This window comes from Talpa europaea, assembly GCF_964194135.1.
Source record: "Talpa europaea genome assembly, chromosome: X".
NCBI lineage: Eukaryota > Metazoa > Chordata > Mammalia > Eulipotyphla > Talpidae > Talpa > Talpa europaea.
The window spans coordinates 18,197,682-18,216,893 of NC_140081.1; the positions used below are offsets into that span (position 1 = coordinate 18,197,682).

Genomic DNA, 19,212 nt, shown 5'->3' on the forward strand with positions numbered 1-19,212 from the left:
ATTCATATGCTCCTTAAAAAAATTCAATATTCTAGTTGTCAGTGGAACGTTTAAAATGAGAAACATCTGGAGCCCTAGACAGTGTTTTAGTGTGATAATTTCCTTCTGGCTTCAGGCTCCAGGGAAAATTCAAGACCAAGCAGGTAAGCCTGGATGACCAGAAGCAATTTCTTTTCAGCAGGAAGTGGCAGAAACATCTGAACAAGAGTTTTAAAACGTCTCTAAAAATTGATCGATATGCCCATAGTATTTACATACTTCTAGACATATAGATGGAGAAAATGAAAACCCACAGCTAGTCCCACTCAGTCAACAATTCCAAAAGGAGCAATATGAAGTAGTCATTTTGGCGGTGTTAGAGGAAGTCCTATCTTTAGTAGGCGAGGGAAGAAAAAGAAGTCATGAATTTCATATGAATATCACGCTAAAAGGATGCAAAACAATGCACTGCCTCAAAGTTTGTGTGTTTGTGTGTGTGTGTGTGTGTGCACGTATGTTTGTTTTTAGGGGTTTTTATAAACAACTTTTTTTTTTTATAAAGCACACTTTAGTTTACAATCTTTCTTTATAACTGTTAGAAATTTTTAAACAACCCAAAATGCGTTCCATATAAAGAAATGGCAAGTTATTTAGCTATCAAGATTTTACATGTAGTTTTCTTATAACTTTTTTGTACAATTGCATAGACGTGTAAAACCTGCCATTGTTAACAAAACAATAACAGACTTAGAAACTACTGAAATCTACAGTATAGTACCACTACCCTTCACAAAAATATAGATTTTTTTTTTCTTGTAAACTCTTACTGTCTAATCCTCTTTGTTGTATGAATATTATAAAAACCATGCGGGAATCAGGAGTTGTAAAACATTTATTCTGCCCCTTCTTCATCTGTCATGACTGAAACTAAGGACTCCATCGCTCTGCCCAAATCATCTGCCATGTGGAAAAGGCTTCCTACATTGTGTCCTGGAAAACAAAGAGAAGGACAGACTTTACACAAGGTGCGGACGTCATCACCCTCCTCGTTGCCATTTTGGGAAAACTGCTTCCCATTTCTAGGTGGAGACAACACAGAAGCTGCATCGATGGTACACGCGGCAGGGTTTGAATTTTCACCAGTATCCAGGAAGAAGCAAAGCCTTGTTAATGAAGCTAGTCCACACTGTTAGTATCAGCATACTATTGGAAGAGGCAGCTGGTGTCATTTAAGTGGAAAATGTTCAGGACTGCACTTACGTTCTCAATATAAAATTCTTCTAAAGGATTCCATGGATAAGCACAAGACTCCTATCATAATAGGAAGATTTCATGCTGGGATGCCACCCATCCATCTTGCTGGGGGAAATGATTTACTATGAACTTGTAATAAAGTGCATAACACCACCAGCCTGTCAAGCCACCACCAGCCTCCTACCCATCACCACCCCTTGACGGCCATCAGCATCACTACAACATGAAATCTTGATTCTAAGGCTGTCTCCCGCTATTGGCTCACTCTCAGGCTGTGATGGAGGCCACTATTTTCTCTCTGCTTTTACTTGGATTGAAAAATAAACTCTTGAATTGACCTTTTTGCACACTATTAACATTTGAATTAGGAAGCTTTGGAATAAAAATCACTTTTCATTCTAAATTACTCTAGAGCCTAATTATAATATGACCCGCATGTATAGCATGGAGCTGGGTGTCCTGTGAATCCATTTTGGTCTTCTAAAGGAGGGTTAAGTATCAGGATAGCCTCTGAATAATAATGGGACATGGCCTAGCATTAATCCCCCAGCATGGAGCTTAAAAGCAGTGCCATGTCCCTGGGTACACTGGAAAAATCAGATCTAGAGCAAGATCACCTGAGACATACTTTAAGACTTGACTTCTTCATGTATGCCCCCTATTTTTATATGGCTAATTTTAATTCTTGGACGTTAGTCAATCATCGCATGATTTAAGTGCTGCCTCTGGAACTAGTTTTGCTAGGCTATTATTACCTTGCCATGCATCCACTGTACAAATTCCCCCAATGACTGTTAACAATCCCTCCAGAAATAAAAGACAGGCTAGGGCAGGTATTTCTGTTCTAATATTTATTCCAAGAGACAGATTATTTTTGAATAAATGAAAGGCTCATAGGCAGGCACTTAGGTCGTGATGGCACCAGATGAGGTTGAGACTTCTTTAAAGTTTAATGTCTTTCAGTTTTTATATTGATATCAAGTTTGTAAATCTTGTTTTCCTAGCGCAAAGACGTCCAGTGAGAACGAACTGGTTTTTAAAAATCACTTGGATTTTGGTTGAGACTGCAAATACAAAAACTTGGTTTAAAAACATATGTACTATTCAGTGCAGAGTGGGCGATAGTTTGGCACCTTTCAGTGAATAACTGGAATCCGCTGGCTTTTTTAAACCATAAAAACCACAGGAGGACCTAGGGGGGTTCCTTTGCTGCTCCTGGAAGCACAAATCTATAACTGATGCCACCGGGTTAGAGAGCTTCCCTTGACTCTCTTTCCGACTGCCCAGCGACCCGGCGAATCAGCACAGTTCCTCGTGGACGAACTGCAAAATTTTAATTGCTTGCAATCTGAACCGCTATTAATGAAAGCCAGTAAAAACCAAACCGAAGACCCTTACAACTTGATATCTGAATATAATCCAAACTTCTTTTTATGCCCACATCTGACTATAATATAGTCCACCTGGTAGCCAGAAAATGTATTATGAAACATAAACCAAATGAGGAAGAACTCACTTGTTCCCCGGCGACTTGTTGATTATGATCAGAAAGCGCCTTTTTTAGTGTGTGCGCTAGGGGGTGTGGACTGCAGTTCAAAGCTATAAAGACAACGGAGTGCATTTACAGCTTGTAGAGCCAAGTGTTCCTTGACATGGTGTTCAGTTACTACCTAGAAGGAAAATTCTCGAGTTTTTCGAGAGGCAGGAGTTTTAGGGGTATTTGCTATTTAAAAAGTTACCAGGGAAAATCGGGCTTCATTATTCTTAACATACCACATACCTTTCCACAAAATATTAGGTGGCCCTTAACCTGTGTAGGCTGGTGAATGTTCTTCAGTGACCTCGTGGTCACACATTGCTAAAGTCATCTATCTCACCCTGTCTGTAGTAGGCCTTGGTCACTTTATTTACAGACACGTTTCACCCAAATAAAGATTCTATTTTTTTTTTAATAGAGGTTTACATTAGAGCCAAAAAAAAAAAAAGAAAAAAAAAAAAAAAAACCTCAAAATACTGCCCCAGATAATGGTACCTCAATTGATGGGAGGCATAAAATTGTACTGGAATGCGGCTCTGGAAAACAATTTGGATCCTGGTCCTATTGTCCATGTGTGTAAGGCAGCGAATGAGTGAGGCCATTAGTTTTACCTGGCAGATTTATCTAAAGTCAAAATTAAAATCTCATAGTATGAGCACAAGAGGCACTGGAAAAGCGGGCAAGGTGCAGGCATTTGCAAGCAGGCTTCAGGCACAAGTTGACACAAAAATAAAAGTCTATAGAAAGTATTAATTTAATCCATTCTTAAGCAAGGATTGTTGAACACAAAGGCACCATGCGTGGAACATTAGGGCACTTGTGTGTTTTTCCAAGTTGGCGCTAACTGCAACACTGTTAGTCTCACACACCACCGCTGCCTGAGGGAGTTGTTTTCCGCAGTGATCGGAACTGAGACTTTCCGGCAGAGCGCCAAGACCTCAATAGCAATCTGGCACTCTATTTTTTAAAAATACAATTCCCAAATAAATGGTTAGCATTCAATTGGCCAGAGCAAAGCCAGAACAACTGCAGTGAAATTTGCTTATCTTTTCTGCTCTATAATCTTAAAAAAAAAAAAAAAAAATCACGTCTACTGACATTTGGGGTATTTTCAAAGCATTAAAAAAATCATGATTGTTTTGATTTTTCTGGCTTTCTGGCAACTTATCTGACTATAATACGCTGCAGGTAGTAAAGTTTCCAAATGCCTATGTGACTTCAATTACATTTGCTGGCCTTTTGTAAAATCGTGCATAAGAGAAATCTGTTTGGGGTGGTCAAAATTATGGTACAACTTTCTGCAACAAGTTAGAATAAATTTTAAGGGCCACTTACCGTAAGAATGAACCCAAGAAATCTCATGTAAGATTACATGAGCCAGGCAAACCGGCAGGAGCATTCAGTGCTTCACCGATTCAAGTTTCATTACTTTCTCCTCCCAGCCTACAACTCCCTTCTTGTGGTCTTACTGCCCCAGATCTCAGAAGGGAGCACTGGTGTAGGCACACCGAAGGAGCATCAAACTTATTAGACTTGTGTGGCATGGCGTTGGCAGGATTTCTAATACGATGCCGACTTATGTTTAAATGGATTAGTGCCTACTCCTGTCTGTCCTGTTGCTCAGGATCCAGAGCACTCTTATGTGAGGAGTCTCCATCCATCCAACCCATCTCCCAGACTAGTACATGCTGTTGCCATCCAAGGAAGCGCTTTCCTTCTCTGGGCCTTCACACTAAACTGTTAGTGAGGATAATCTTGTTTCAGTTGGGCTATTTTACAACTCTTTGTCATGCAATAGTCATTGGATTAGGTGAACCAGTGTGTAAATACAATTTCTGGTAGAACAGGAGCATGAAGCAGCTTGCACTGTAAAATCCCACTGAACTACATTCAGTGATCATGCTGTATACTACCTTTCAGTCCATAAATAGTCTTTTTTAGAAAGATACTCAAAATTCCAGCATTCAATTTTTTTGCCCTAATTGGTTATTGTTCTATCTGGTTCCAAAGGCCAAAAAAAAAAAACAAACAAACAAACAAAAAAAAAACAACAAAAACACAAAATACAAAAACATTATTCTCTAGAGGCAAGTTGAGATGACAAGCCTTTCAAACACCATTTTCTAATGTGATGGTAGAGCCAAGAGTAGAGTGGGTAGAGAGCATGGCTCTGGACCTAGACTGCATGGATTCTGACCTGGCTTTGTCACCTTGGTCATACTGCTTACCGGCTCATTGATTCAGTTTCCTTATCTGTGAAATGGGCTAATAAGTGTACCTACCTCATAGGTTTATCATGAAGATAGCATAGTGAAAAAAGATGGCAAGTGCTTAGACTAGAACTTGGCACTTAGTGGGTAAGAAATAATGTAAGGACGGGGTTAGGGAACAAAACCAAATGAAGTCATCCCAGAAGAATAAAAATCAAGGGCACTGGCAGAAAAGACTAGGGTCCTAGAAGTAGAAGGAAGTTTTATGACTTATCAGCTATATTCAAGCTAAATTTGTATTGAAGATTGTATTTGTGTTGCAAATGGCAACAGAGGATGGCCCGCAAGATTGCAAAGTAGGGACTACTAAGGGTTGCCACTTCAAAGAGATTCCTGTTCCCCCATCTCTGGCCCTGTTGTCATGGTGATGACAATGGCAGTGGACATTTGAACGTGTCTCGGGAGCTGTAAGCAGAGAGATGACTACTGTCCTGACGTGATGGCGTGTGTAATACATACATGCGCGTGCACGCACACAATCCTTACATAAACACCAAACACAGAAAGCGGATGAGACAGACAGAAGCCATGGCTGTGAGCCTGAATCTCACTAACCTCTCTCATTGGCTTTCCAGGGGGATTTCTTCCTTTAATGATAGAGAGAGGAAGAGGTAGATATATCAGAAAGGAAAGAAATACCATGCATAAATATACAGTTTCATAACAATTTGCTTCTTTACCAAATAAGTGTTGAGATGACACTTCATTAAGTCCCTTCTGAAAACCACCCCTCCCCCAACCAAAACCCCAAGGATACATCCAGTCAAATAACTTTTACATACACTTAAAATCAATGTAAACAGATAACACGATCCAGGAGACATCACTTATGGAATCCGTAGAGTTCATTTCTATGGCACAGCATAGAAATCTGACAAATTGAGCACTGTTTTTAGGGGAATTGTCAAATATCAAGCCGAAGGTCCCCAAATCTCAGACTCCCTTCACTCTTAACTGGACAAGCAACACACAGAAACCTAAACAGGAGCTGATTTTGTGTGCCAACACTTGGTACCCCAAATACAAGGCTGACCACTCTGCAGAGGCTAAACTCCAGCCTCTGGGGTGGATTTGTTCTCTGACTGAAGCTGAGCAAGCCCATGGTGGAATTAGGGAGGGGCATCTGAGAAAACAATAAAAAGCGGGAAGGAAGTTACGCCCCAGCAAGGGACAAGCCAGAGTCAGATCCAAGCATGAGCCTTTAACTTCTCCTCAGGTTTGACAGCGATCAGGGGCCTTGAGGGTCAATGGCTAATGGGCCGCTGGCCTTGTTTGTTTACAGAATCTGTAGGAATTTGTTCATTTTTGAAAAGCAGGTTCTGATGAGAAAGTTTTCTATGATATTTGTAACTGGACAGAAATTTAGAGGCCTCTGGCCATATCTAGAATGTCTGGGGCACGTCATTTTCTTTCATCTCCAGGGTCTTCAAAATGAAACATTGGTTTTTACTGTTTGACTTTAGCCATGGGACATTTCCTAAAACGAAATCCTACACGTAAGTCCAGTGTTTAGAGTGGATAAAATCAGAGCTGTGAGAGATCCTGTCCAGTATTTCTCTCCCCTAAAACTCTCTGAAACTGTCTGAGAACTACCAGTGTAGAATGAGGTCTGGATGCCAATAGATATCTTTTGAATGTTTAGTGTTCCAAACTCCCAGTATCCATTTAAAGGCCTTCTAAATATGACCCTTCCTCTCCTCCCCCACCCCCACTTCCCCTTTTCCTTCCTTCTAAATTTTCCCAAGTGAGTCAGAGATTTCTTAGAAGTTAAGACAACTGCATGCTTGACCATGGAAGTATAGTCAAGATCTTCACGGTACTCCTGAAATCAGGGAAGAGACAGAAAAATAGGTATTGGCTCCTCAGTTGTGGGCATTACTGGTGGTTGGCCTACACCACAGGGAAGGGAAAGGAGAATATCATTTCATTCTTGATGGCTTAAGGAATTCCAGTGTGAATTACTGACCCATTTCTTTTAATTCCCCGATAAGAGGGTGAGCTCCTTGAGGGCAGGCCCCACTTCTGGCTCCCTAACCCTTGTCCCTGTATGTACCTCGACTCTAAGGGTACTTGGTACATGCTGACTGGACTGAATTAGTAAGGTAATGGGTAGGCCACGGTCAAGGGTCCTTCTGGGTTTTAGGCAATTTGGCCTCGCTTTCTACCCTTTCCCTGGGATGCCAAGAACTGGTAACTTGTTCCGGATTGTTTTCTTTGGCCTACTTTTAAGACTTCAGAACTTTAGGAAGGATGGTGTTGTTAGTGTGATCCAGTTTCAGAATGTAATCATGATTCCTATAATGATGAATGTTGTATATCCTAATTTTTACACCAAACCATCTTCACAGATCAATATCAACTGAATATGCGGCAAATGATGTGGGTTTATGCATCAGGTATTTCTTCAGAAACTGTATTTTATGTAGAATGGGGCTCGCAGTGCCATGTACCCTAATCTCTTTCAAACTCCTCCCTTATCACTTAGGCTCCAGTGTGCTCATTCGTATGGTATAAAAGGAAGGTCCTTTGTGTGTTAAAGGAACTTTCGTGTATTCTACTGCATCAGGAATAGCTGTATACTGAGAAAACAGAGGTAGTTGGTTGCAACACTAAAAAAATGAAATAAAAATACTAGATAAAAGTTTTACTTTATAAGTCTATTCTTTGCAATTGAGTTTCCTAAGGCCTTCACACAGAGTATCCATCTGGCAATGTGGTATGTTGTCAGGAAATGAATCAAGATTAAAAGGAAGTGTGCTGGGGGAGTCTTAGTCTTTAAATAAAGGGCTTGTTCAGGTCTGGAGAAATGAAGTTTCCTTTGGGTGTACGAACTTCAGATGATTGATTGTAGTTCATTATTTCAAACTGAGAATCACAGGAGGTTACTGTTTTGGGTACCGTTCAGCTTCTTTATCTCAGTTCACTGACTGTTTGAAAAAGTTAAGGAAGTCCCTTTTTAAAGATTTCTGTTTCATTACAAGTGAAAGATGATTCAAATGGCTAACCTTTAAATATTGAAACATGCAGGAGCTTTGGTGAACAAGGTTATAATACATAAATCAATTCAAAGCACAGTTACATGAATTGTAAGGTGATTGGCACTAAAGTCTGACTACACACACACACATACACACACACGTATGAACTAGAATGTTCAATAATAGTGTAAAGCCAGGATTGGCAAATTTTCTCTGTAAAGAGACTAAATATTTTGGCTTTGCAAGCCACACAGTCTCTGTAGTAATTATTCCACTCTGCCACGACTCTGCCTTGACAGTGGGAAACAACCATACCCCACATGTAAATGAAAGGGTGAGGCTGTGTCCCAATAAAACTTTATTCATAAAAACTTGTCGTGGGCCAAATTTGGCCTGTGAACTGTAGCTTGCTAGCCACTGGGGTAAAGTAATAAATGTTCAAATCCTTTATGGGAGCATAGAGGAAAGAGAATGGTGTTTGAAAGGGGGCACATGATGCTTCCATCTGCTTTTGTTCCTCATTATTACTCCGTGTTGCTGTTCCGTAAAAGAATCACAGACAAGACTTGAATTTTAAAACATGGCAGGTATTGCAGAGCTGTTGGGTTGGTAATTTAGAGACATTTAACAGAATGTAGATGGGATTATTTGGGAGGAAGGAGTTTGAGGGGCAGAGGATAGCATGGGCTATTGGAGATAAAAATAATGTAGCACAGGTCAGCAGGTTAAGAGAGGATACAGGCGACAGAAATACTGGCATAGCCTGCTAACTGCTCTCTGAATTGTCTTATTGCACTAATAGGATCTTGGATCCTCTCATTATCATGGATCCTGGCATTCATTAACCTATATAGAGTGGCACCTCATTTTGACAGAGCCTAATACCATACCACCAACTAGGGAACCATTTCTTCCATTAATGCACATGCATGTAAAAATACCTTTGTTAGACTTCTAAATGATCAGGGACGAACGGACAAATCACCTACAGGGTTTATTTTTAAATTGTTTATTGTTCTTTCTACCCATGTAGTGTTCTCAGGAATAATGGAGATTTAGAAAGTACCTTATAGCAGATAATGATTTTTATTACAGTAGAAATCAATTTCTACCTATACTTAGAGACAGGGGCAGGTTATAGATGACCAAGTAGATGAGCTGGAAACTGGCTAATGTCCAGTGTTTAATATACAAGAGCCTCTCAAATCCCCCAAGTGGCTGTGCACAACCGTATCTAGAGTTAATCAGCAAAGATATCATCACAAAGTTAAATGAGCACACGTCCATGCCTTGACTCCTGTACTTTTTTATTGCCTATTATATAGACAGTGTTGGCCATCAGTTTATCAGTAAATGGAGAAACACACAGCCTCCTTATTAATTTGGGTAGCAGTTTAGCAAGGCCATCAAGATCAGATCAGAACCCTAATTTAGCTTGCTGAATGGTCATGAACAAGGCACTTAACTTCTTTCTTTGGACTTGCAGGTACTTTTAGTGAAAACAAAAGACAGAGATTATCTGACCCTTTAAGATTTGAATTGTAGTCATACCTGTGGCAAAGGGTAACAAAAAAAGTTGTACATTTAATGTACACAATAACTCCCCTATCTATATAGTTCATATTTATGAACAAAGTAATTTTTTTTTTTTAAATCTTTTCCTCTGTGGGCAATTATCTAGCAGGCTTAAGTAAACCATGAGGTGGTATTTAATTGCATATTTCCACTAAATGTCAGACCTCTAGCTCTGACATCTGTTTAGAGTTACTCAAACAGCTGTCTAAAACAGCTGGAGCAACCCTGAACGTCATTTTTTGTACACAACAAAGGGAACATCGATGGTAGACTGAGATTAAAAGTGCAGTGTCCTCTAAGGCATTAGTAAGGTCTTGGCAGAAATTTCCATTTTTAAAAAAGATAAGAAAACCTGAGATTCATAGGTCAGTATTTTTGCAATAAGGAGTTTGTGTTTAAAGAAACCAAACAACGTGAATTATATATAATGTGGACACTATTTCATGAAACTTTTGGTTCTGATCTTTGTACATGTAGTCACATGTACTTATGTAACAGGGTGGTCCCCAGGAAAGGGGGAGGTTCCAGGTTCCCTGCCCCACCTGGAACCTCCCCCTTTCCTGGGGACCACCCTGTTACACTTACATATACCTATATGTGTGCTATGTATGATAGGTATATGTATGTGTGTATACATTTATTTTCTATCCTTACCCAGTTAAAGATGTAAAATGATAATCTTACTATGGATGGTGGTCAAAAAAGCTTGAGAGACGTTGTATGTCATATGACCTTTTAAGACGCTTCCATCTGAGTTGTTAAGGTTCTCAACATTTCCTGCTTATTATCAACCTAAAATTCCTACTTAAATAGTAAGATGTTCCAAGTAAACCCTAATGTGTATTTTCATTCTCCATTCTTTCCAAAAAACACTTTTAATCATAAAGCATCCAAGAAACATTTTTAGAGTGCATTGGTAATTAGCCTATTTTTATAATGAGACATTTTATCTATTTGAATTTGGGGAGCAAAAGGTATGACACTATAATTTATAATAATGTGGTCTTCATCCCCATTCCTAGCACAGAGCTACTAAAACCTAGGAATTTCCAGAGACAAGAAACATCAAGGTGGCTTTTGTTATGTTAATGAGGTGACTGTTACACCTCCCCTAAGGGCTGGTTACCAGGGGAACCAGCCAAGTGATTAGAGAGTTGGGTCTCCAGTGTGGGGCCAGGGGCTGGAGGTTGAGTTTAAGGGCTGATAGCCAGTGATTTTATCAAGCTTGCCTATATAATGGAGCTTCCATAAACACCCAAAAGGTTGGGGTTCAAAGAGGTTGCAGGTTGGTGAACACGTAGAGATTTGGGGAGAGAAGAATGGTACACCAGGGCAAAGCCATGTGCTTCTTCCCCATCTTTCTTGCCTGATGCATCTTTTCCTTCTGGTTGCTCTGGAATTTTGCCCTTTTCTAATAAACTAGTAAGCTAATAAGTAAATACTTCTCTGAGCTTTGTGGGCCGCTTTAGCAAATTAATAGAACCCAAGAAAGGGAGTCTTGGGAACCTCTAATCTATAGCCGTTCAGTCACACCTAGGTGACAATATGGACTTGTTACTGGTATCTGAAGTGGGAGTGGGGTGTGGGAGATCTTGGGGGACTGAGAGCCCTTAACCTGTGGGATCTGGTACTATCGCAGGATAGACAGTGTCAGAATTGTGTTGAATTGTAGGACATACAGCTGGTGTCTGAGAATTGCCTAGTGTGGGGAAAAAAAACCCCACACATTGGAATTGGAAACTGAATTGTAAAAGGCCTATAATAAGGCCCAATTTGGCAGAAAGTAGCAAAAAATAAAAAACCAAAAAAAAAAAAAAAAAACCCAAACCACCAAAAAACAAGGCCCTATGGCTACACACAAAGATGAACCAAATCTTCTAACACCTTATTTATTCTCTTCTTGAGTTTTTTGTTTGTCTATTTGTATTTTCTCCAGGAAAATGAATTAATTCTCTCAAGCCACCAGGGTCCTCTTGAGTAAGTAGGGGCTTAGTTAAATGGGCGTGGTATCAGACAAAGCCTCCTTACTCTGTATTTGAGAGCTCAAATTGGCACTTACAGGATGATATGCTTCCATAAGCACTAATTTAGTAGGCACTATCCAGGCAGCCTGAAGAGGGTTTCCATGAAGTTAATCAACATCATCCAGTCAATATAACAGAGATGCTGCCAAGTACCATATCAGAGGAGGTATATTTTTAGTTTTCTAGGCGGCTGCACCCACATCCATGTGTACCTAGCTTCAAGGACTCTAAAAGGGGGTATGCTGGAAGAGGGTGCAAAGGGTTTCACCTTAAAGATAAAGTGGACGAGAGAGAGATCTAGTAAAATGGGGGTCTCAGAAGGTTAGGCTGAGGGGTAGCCCTTTTTCTGTTAAGACTCTAGCTACATACATGTGGACTCCAACAAAGCAGCTACTAGCTTCCCACAGAGCAGGTAAACAGGTTTTCAGTTCACTGGGCTGGGACGGAAAACGGTGTTTATGACCTTTAAGAGAAAGCTTGGGGTCAATGTGCGTTAGATGTGGGGGACCAAAGTCCTGGCCCCACCAGTAGCCCTGATTTCGAAGAAGACTTGCTCTGCCCAAGAGTAGTCCTTTCCTGTTTATCTCAAAAGGGTGCTCCTGGGATTTATTCATGTTGTAGGCATACCCATTACTGCAGTCATAATACTGTGCAGTGATTTGAACTTCTTTGGAAGTTGGTATCCCCAATTGACTATAAAGACATTGCAGGCAAGGAGCTTGGTGTGTCTCCTCTGTATCCTAACACACTGGTACGTAGTAGGTGCTTGTAAAAGCTGGCAGGGTAAAGGTGAAAACATCTGATTTATGTCACACCTGCCTGTGGTCTTCTCATTATGAATTACGGCACCCAGGGAGAGGTGACAGCTAAGAGAGTCCGGATGGGGATGAGGGTGTGTGTGTGGGGGGGTGTGTAGGAGGGGTGGAAGACATGAGATTTTTATCTGTTAAAATCAACACATCAGAGGTGCTCAGAGGTAGAAAGATGGCTGATGCAGACGTTTAAAATTAGCTTTCCCTGACGGTTCCTTAGCAACGCTCTATCAGAACATTATTGCTTTTAATGCACACCGCACATACAACCTTCACTCGTACATCAAATACTTAGGAAATGGCCATTGTTAACTGACACTGAACAAAAAGATAGGAAAAACACGCGACTCAGACACCCTCTAGCCCAGATTTTCTGCCGCCCTACCCTCCTGGGCAGCCCATTAGGAGTGCCAATCACTGGTCACGAACCCTGGTGTTTTCCCTCTTCAGCTTCTTTCTGCTTTCCTGCTATTTGATCACAGGTGACTGCTGCCATTCTTTTTATTCACTGAACGGAGGTGGGCCAGTGACTTTGATGTCAGGACAATAAACCAAAATAAATACTCCAAGAAATGAGCAGCAGTAAAATACTTCCTTGAAAAAAGCAAGACATTAGACGCGCCTATTGGCCAGTGGGAAAATTCAGTGGAATAAAATGCTGCTTCTGCATGAGGGGCAACATACAAGGTGCTGGGCAGGAGTGACTGACATTATGCCTTGGAGAACATGGAGCATATTTCATCTGTGGAAGTGACAAAGAACAGAACATACCTATAGACCAAGATTTATTTGTACCTATATTTAAATGAGGGGGTAGGATACAATTTTTCAAAAGAAAAGGTTTGAGACTACAAGTCAGAATCCCCAACAGCACCATTGCTAGGCAAGTTCTAGACCTTACTGTATCGGGTAGTATGGGTAAAGTCCCTGCAGAGGCACCATGTAAGCATTAATTTCCTTGTCTGCAGAAGTCACATCATACTTGTTCTTAAGTAAAAGCTGTCTCATAATTAACTTCAGACTGGTGTGCTAAGCAAGTAAAAAGTACTCTTGATTGCACAAGTAGTTGAATCCAAAATTCTCCACGACCCATTAAAAATAAAATCATCTCAGAATAATCCCAAATTGGCATTCTTTCAGCACGTGCTATTTACATATGGAAAACTCATACAATAGCCAGGCATGTACGCATGGCTTACTTCTAATAAGTCTGAGTTACTTCTAGTGGTGGAACTCACCTCTGGAACTAGGAAAGGAGTTGTTGAGTTGCTCCATCACCTCCTCTAACCCTGTGCTTGCATCCTGGGGAGGACTGAGAAGATCTTCCTCACCTTAGTAAGAGCAAACACAAAAAAAATGGCAAATTACATTTAAGGCAAAATTAGAGAAAAGTCCATGACCATGTTTTAAAATCTATAAATTCATTTTTACTTGTTCATAAAAAATTAGCATAACCCCCAAGCTTAAGCATTAGGGAACAATTCCTTGGAAGGCGGGAATTTATCTTTGGAGAAGAAAACTGTACCTCTACTGAGTAGTTAAGATAAAGTTCAACATAAGGGTCTTGTGACCCATTAACAAATATGAGATGTTTTTCCTTGCAACAAAATTTATCGCTAGTATTGCACATTGGCAGCAATTTTCTGAAGCACAAAAGAAAATAATGTGACATTTTGCATTCACTTTATGAAGGAAAGAAGGGAGTGGAGACACAGGTATTTTTCCCCACTCTTTCCTTTGACATTTAACCAAAAATACAAACAAAATTCAAGTATCTTTAAAATCCAGTATAAGAGAGAGAAATAAAAGTTGTATGTGACCTATATAGGTAATGAAATATTAATATTTTAAGGACATCAATGTGGGGTCTACTGGGGAGTTGTGTTCCTCTTTGTTATAAGGGGCTACTTTACAAAATGATGTCTTGGAGGTTTATGAAGGAGAAACTTTTTTATTTTTTGAAAGTTTTTTTTTATGTGAGGAGAAATGATGGTTTGGAAGGAGTTTAGGGATGAGTGATGTTCAGGAATGGGAGATTCCTTATAGGTTTTATTGATCTGTGTCTCTTGCTTATTCATCTGTTAAAAATGCTTCAAAGAACATCTCAGTAAGGGAGAAAGTTTTTAAATTCAAACAAAATTAATTTGAACTTTGAAGGCCCTTTGAAGCAAATTTTTCATCACTGTCAATCTTCTAATTGTGAAAATAACTCCTGTTCAAGGTCTGTTTGTCCAGCACATTGTTACTTCCATCTCAAGCAAGACCTCACTTCAGCAAATCAACAATATTGAATATGCTTAGGGAAAATCTCAGGCTCATATTTGACATGAAATGAAATGACCAGAGATTTCATGCCTTAAATATGTCATTTATTTTGGTCTGTGCTACTCAGGTTTTGTCGATGATTATAGTCCTGCATTGATTGACTAAGTTTTTGTCCTTGTATTTTTTTTTTAAATCACAAGCTAAAAGGCTCCTTGGGAATCCTCACTATTAAAACAAATATCAGGGCCTCCCTGATAGCCTAGGGGTTACGGCTCAACGCTATCACCACTATGGCCTGAGTATGATCCCCCGCCAGGGAGCTAACCCACATGACACAGCAGACCTCTCCTGTCTAACCTGCTTCTCCCCTCAGCAGTGTATTTCAGTGGCTCTGCCTGTTCTGCTCCCCACTCTGTCTCTAGTGAATCCTCTCACCCCCAGCACCTCTGGCCTACACCCCGGTTCTTCCACACAAAAATACAAATCTTTTTTTAAAAAGGCAGCAATGAGATTCTAGGTGGACCATTATAAAAATGGAGGATTAAGAACCTACACAGACAAAAACTCTATGGTCTGTCAGTCCAGTGGTAATACACAATAGGAAACCTCTTTGAGATAAGTGCTGAAGAACTAAGGCTACAAGGTAGAAAAGGGAGAATTGCCATTTATGTCTGTCTACACACACACACCCCTTATATTTAGGCTTTTAGAAAAGAAAAATGAAATTCAGCATTTTTACTTTCTGTTTTTCTGTGATTTCAAGCTACTACTATTTGTGAGGATCGAATGAATGAAATACTTTCATGAGGAACAGGATCCTGGCAACTGCACGTTTGACTACATGTCTTTGTTCCATTACTGATGCACTTTTTTGCCGAATAGGAAAACACGAGGCATTTTTAATGGCAGCTTGTCTGCTGTAGTGAGAGTGCGCTTTACAGAATAAATCAGAACCCACTGAGACACTCTTGAGCAACAATGTTAATATTTCTGACAGTTTAATTACATCATACTGGAGCTCTAGAAACTCAATTCTACTGTGATAAAGTACAGTTCAATGAGGTGATTGGCATTCCTCTCCCTGAATTAGTTCAAGTATCAAATTATCAAGTATAAACCTAGTTCATCTTTACAGGTAAACTTTTTCAAATAAGTGTCCAGTACAGATGAAAAAATGGCTTGTCATTTAATGAAAAACTCATGGCTGTTCTAAGAAGAATGTGTCTCTCCAGAGTGCCTACTGCGTTTTAGGTAGCACGTACACGAGTAGAATCTGTTTGATTCTTTCCTTAAGATTTTACAGTATGTAAGAAATTCTCTGGGGTTGAGTAATCTCCTTTTAAGAACAGAAACCAGATTTATCACACATATGCATTCGTAAAAGTGAGTCAACACACTGAAAAATGCTAAAAATACCTAACATTTCCTGTGTCACATTACACTGGAAAAATTAATACAGTTAAACGAAACCTGAAGTTAAAGTAACCCATTGGGTTATTCAGTACGGGATCATATTTTAAATGTCTAAAACAAAAAAAAATCATAGAAATTTAAAAATAGCAGGCTCAATTTATTCATTTCAATATTTATCAAAAGCCAGTTATGTGCCAGGTGCTTTTTTGAGTTCCTGTCCCCGTTTGCATGGAACTGACATTGTTAGGGAGCTACACAGGCTAAACAAATACACAAATAAATGATGAGGTATGTCAGATGGTGAAAGCATTGGAGAAGAGGGTTAGTGAGTGCAGTGAGGAAGACCCTCTAGAAAAGGGAGTCTTGGAAGCCGTCACTGATGAGGTGCAGTTGAACAAAATCTTTAAGGACTTAGGGAAGAAGGCGGCCAGTGTATACTGAAAAGAGTGACTGAGGATGGGTGGGAATGTGCTTCCTTGGCCCAGGAATTGGCAATTGGTCATATGACCTGCTTTGGCCAAAGAGATGTTGCAGATGTGACAAAGAGGCTTGTAATGACCCTGGATGATGGACATGCCCTCTCGTGCTTATATACCACAAGAAGCATGTGGCCCAGGCAGCCTGCAGCTGCAAGCATGATAAAAGACTTTGGAACACTCTTGAACCCAACCCACACCTTGAAGTCAGCCTAGCCGAGCTCTAGTCAAACGGATGCATGAATGAGACATTTGGAACTTAAGAATTTTGTGGTTATTTTGATACAGCAATAGCTGCGCGATAGAATCACTTTTAAAACATCAAACCCAGCTCTTTCTGCCCGCTTGTGTCTGTGCAGGCGTCATCTCCCTACCTTTCTTTTAATAAACCTAACCTTTTTGGATATTAAAAGATATTAAAAAAAAACCTCAAACCCGCAGAATAACAGTGTTTATGGGTTGTTGAATCATACACTGATATGTAGCTACATGTAGGTAACCAGAAGTGTTCTGGACTCAAACAATACCTGTGAACCTAAGTCTCTTCCCCACAAAACAAAACAAAAAAACCCAAATTATTTCATTCAACAATAAATTATTTACTGAATTCCAACTGCGCCCAGCAGGAGCTTAGGCAGTCACAGTCCTCATCCCTATGTCACCTATTCAGAGCTTGCTCAAACAGCATGTTGCACAGTTACAGGGATTTCAGACTTAATGGAAATTCTTTACCATTTACACTTGAGTTTGATTCTACTCCAAGATGATTCCCACGAACACAGTGAAAATCTATTTTGGATTGTTCGCCGAAACCTTCATGGCTTCTAAAGTTGGTTCCAAAAAGTGAAGCATTTTAAAAATGAATGTTTCAAAATAAGTTAAGCCATCGTCAAAGGTAAAAAAAAAAAAAAAGTAGTCTGATATAGCAAGAAGATAAAAGAAGTGAGGTGACTCAGTGTAATCTGCAAAAACATGAAATGAGATGGTTTGCTATGGGCAACATATTCTTATAAGTCCCGAAACCTCACCTTGGTTTTAGGCTTTTTGAAGGAATAATGTAAGACCTGCCTTATTAATCTTTCTTCAATTCAATTGATGATAATCGTTCTACTTGCTGAAAAAGTGACGTTAGCCAGAACCTATGCAGCCTATGCAGAAGAGACACAAGAATACTTAGACTCTGGTGACCTTCCTTTCACCCAAGCAAATTATTTCCATTTTATAAAAAAAGTTAATGTACAAGCAAATTATTTTCTCTTACAAAAGAGTTGTGTAGGAGTAGAACTGCCTACCATTAGTTGTCTTAATATTACCGAGGAAGGTCACGTATTGTTTTATCCAGTTTCCAACCTTATCATGTCTTTCTTGCTGTTTTCTATTTTACAGAAAAAAATACGATTTATCGGTCACTGATACATCACTTATTGTTTTACATTATGATTTGAGGTGGCTGCTTTTGTTTATATATAAATGCTGTATAAAATTACTTAATGCATTATGTAGTATATATATTATGGCGTGTTTGCTGGTCATCACACACACCATGTATTGACCTATGGACACCTGGGTTGTTTCCATGTCTACACTATTATAAATAATGTTGCAGTGCACATGGGGGGGGGGTTTGCAGAGGTAGTGATATTATTTCCTTTGGAGAAATAACTGGAAGTGGAATTGCTGGAACATATGGTAATTATATATATATATATTTTTTTTTTTTGGGGGGATGCTCCATGTTTTCCATTATGCTTACCTCTTCTCTAACTCCTGGCCAGCTCTTCTCTCTTGTGTGTTTGATAATAGCTATTCTAATAGGTGTATTTCCCCAATTATTAGTGATGATGAGCACCTTTCTAGTTGTTTTCTGTTTGTATGCCTTCTTTTGAAAAATGTCTCTTCAGATTCCCTGCTGGATTATTTTCCCCTATTGTATGCATTCCTTTTATTTTTTGGATATTAACCCTTTATCAGATATATAATTTGAAAAAATATTTTTTCTCCATTCAGTAGATTGCCTTTTCATCTTCTTGGTATCCTTTGAGGTACAAAAGCTTTTTAGTTTGATTAGCCTAATTTGTTTATTTTAGCTTTTGTTGCCTTTGCTTTTGGTGTCAAATCCAAAAATACCATTGCCAAGATCGCTGTCTAAGAGTTTAGTCCCTATGTTTTCTTCTAGGCATTTTCTGGCTTTGAGTCCTACATTCAAATATTTAATCCGTTTTGAGTTACTTTTTGTATATTCTATAATATAGTGATCCAGTTTCATTTTTTGTATGTGACTATCCTGTTTTTCCAATCATTTATTGATGAGATAATCCATTTTCATTGGATATTCTTGAATTCTCTGTTGTAAACCAAATTTGATATTCTTGAATTCTCTGTTGTAGACCAAATTGAGTGCATGCATAGGATTATTTCTGGACTTTCTATTCTATTCCATTGGTTTATGTGTATGTTTTTATGCTAATAGCATGCTGTTTTGATTATTATAGCTTGTAATATAGTTTGAAATCAGGAAGTGTGATGTCTCTACTTCTGTTGTAGTTCTTGAGATTGCTTTGGCTAATCGGGGTCATTTTATTCCCATATTAATATTAGCATTGTTCATCCTATTTCTGTGAAAAATGTA

At 39.3% G+C, this 19,212-nt stretch overlaps 1 protein-coding gene across 1 annotated transcript in view; it reads right to left on the minus strand.

The window, feature by feature from the left end:
• Nucleotides 1–871: 871 nt before the first annotated feature.
• The window catches only part of DMD (dystrophin), a gene marked incomplete at both ends in the record, with an annotated part of 1,915,324 nt that continues 1,896,983 nt past the window's right edge, over nt 872–19,212 (minus strand). Inside the window, 2 exon segments of the mRNA XM_084258879.1 lie at nt 872–969; nt 13,668–13,760. Of these exon segments, the coding sequence (XP_084115005.1) occupies nt 872–969; nt 13,668–13,760 (191 nt within the window).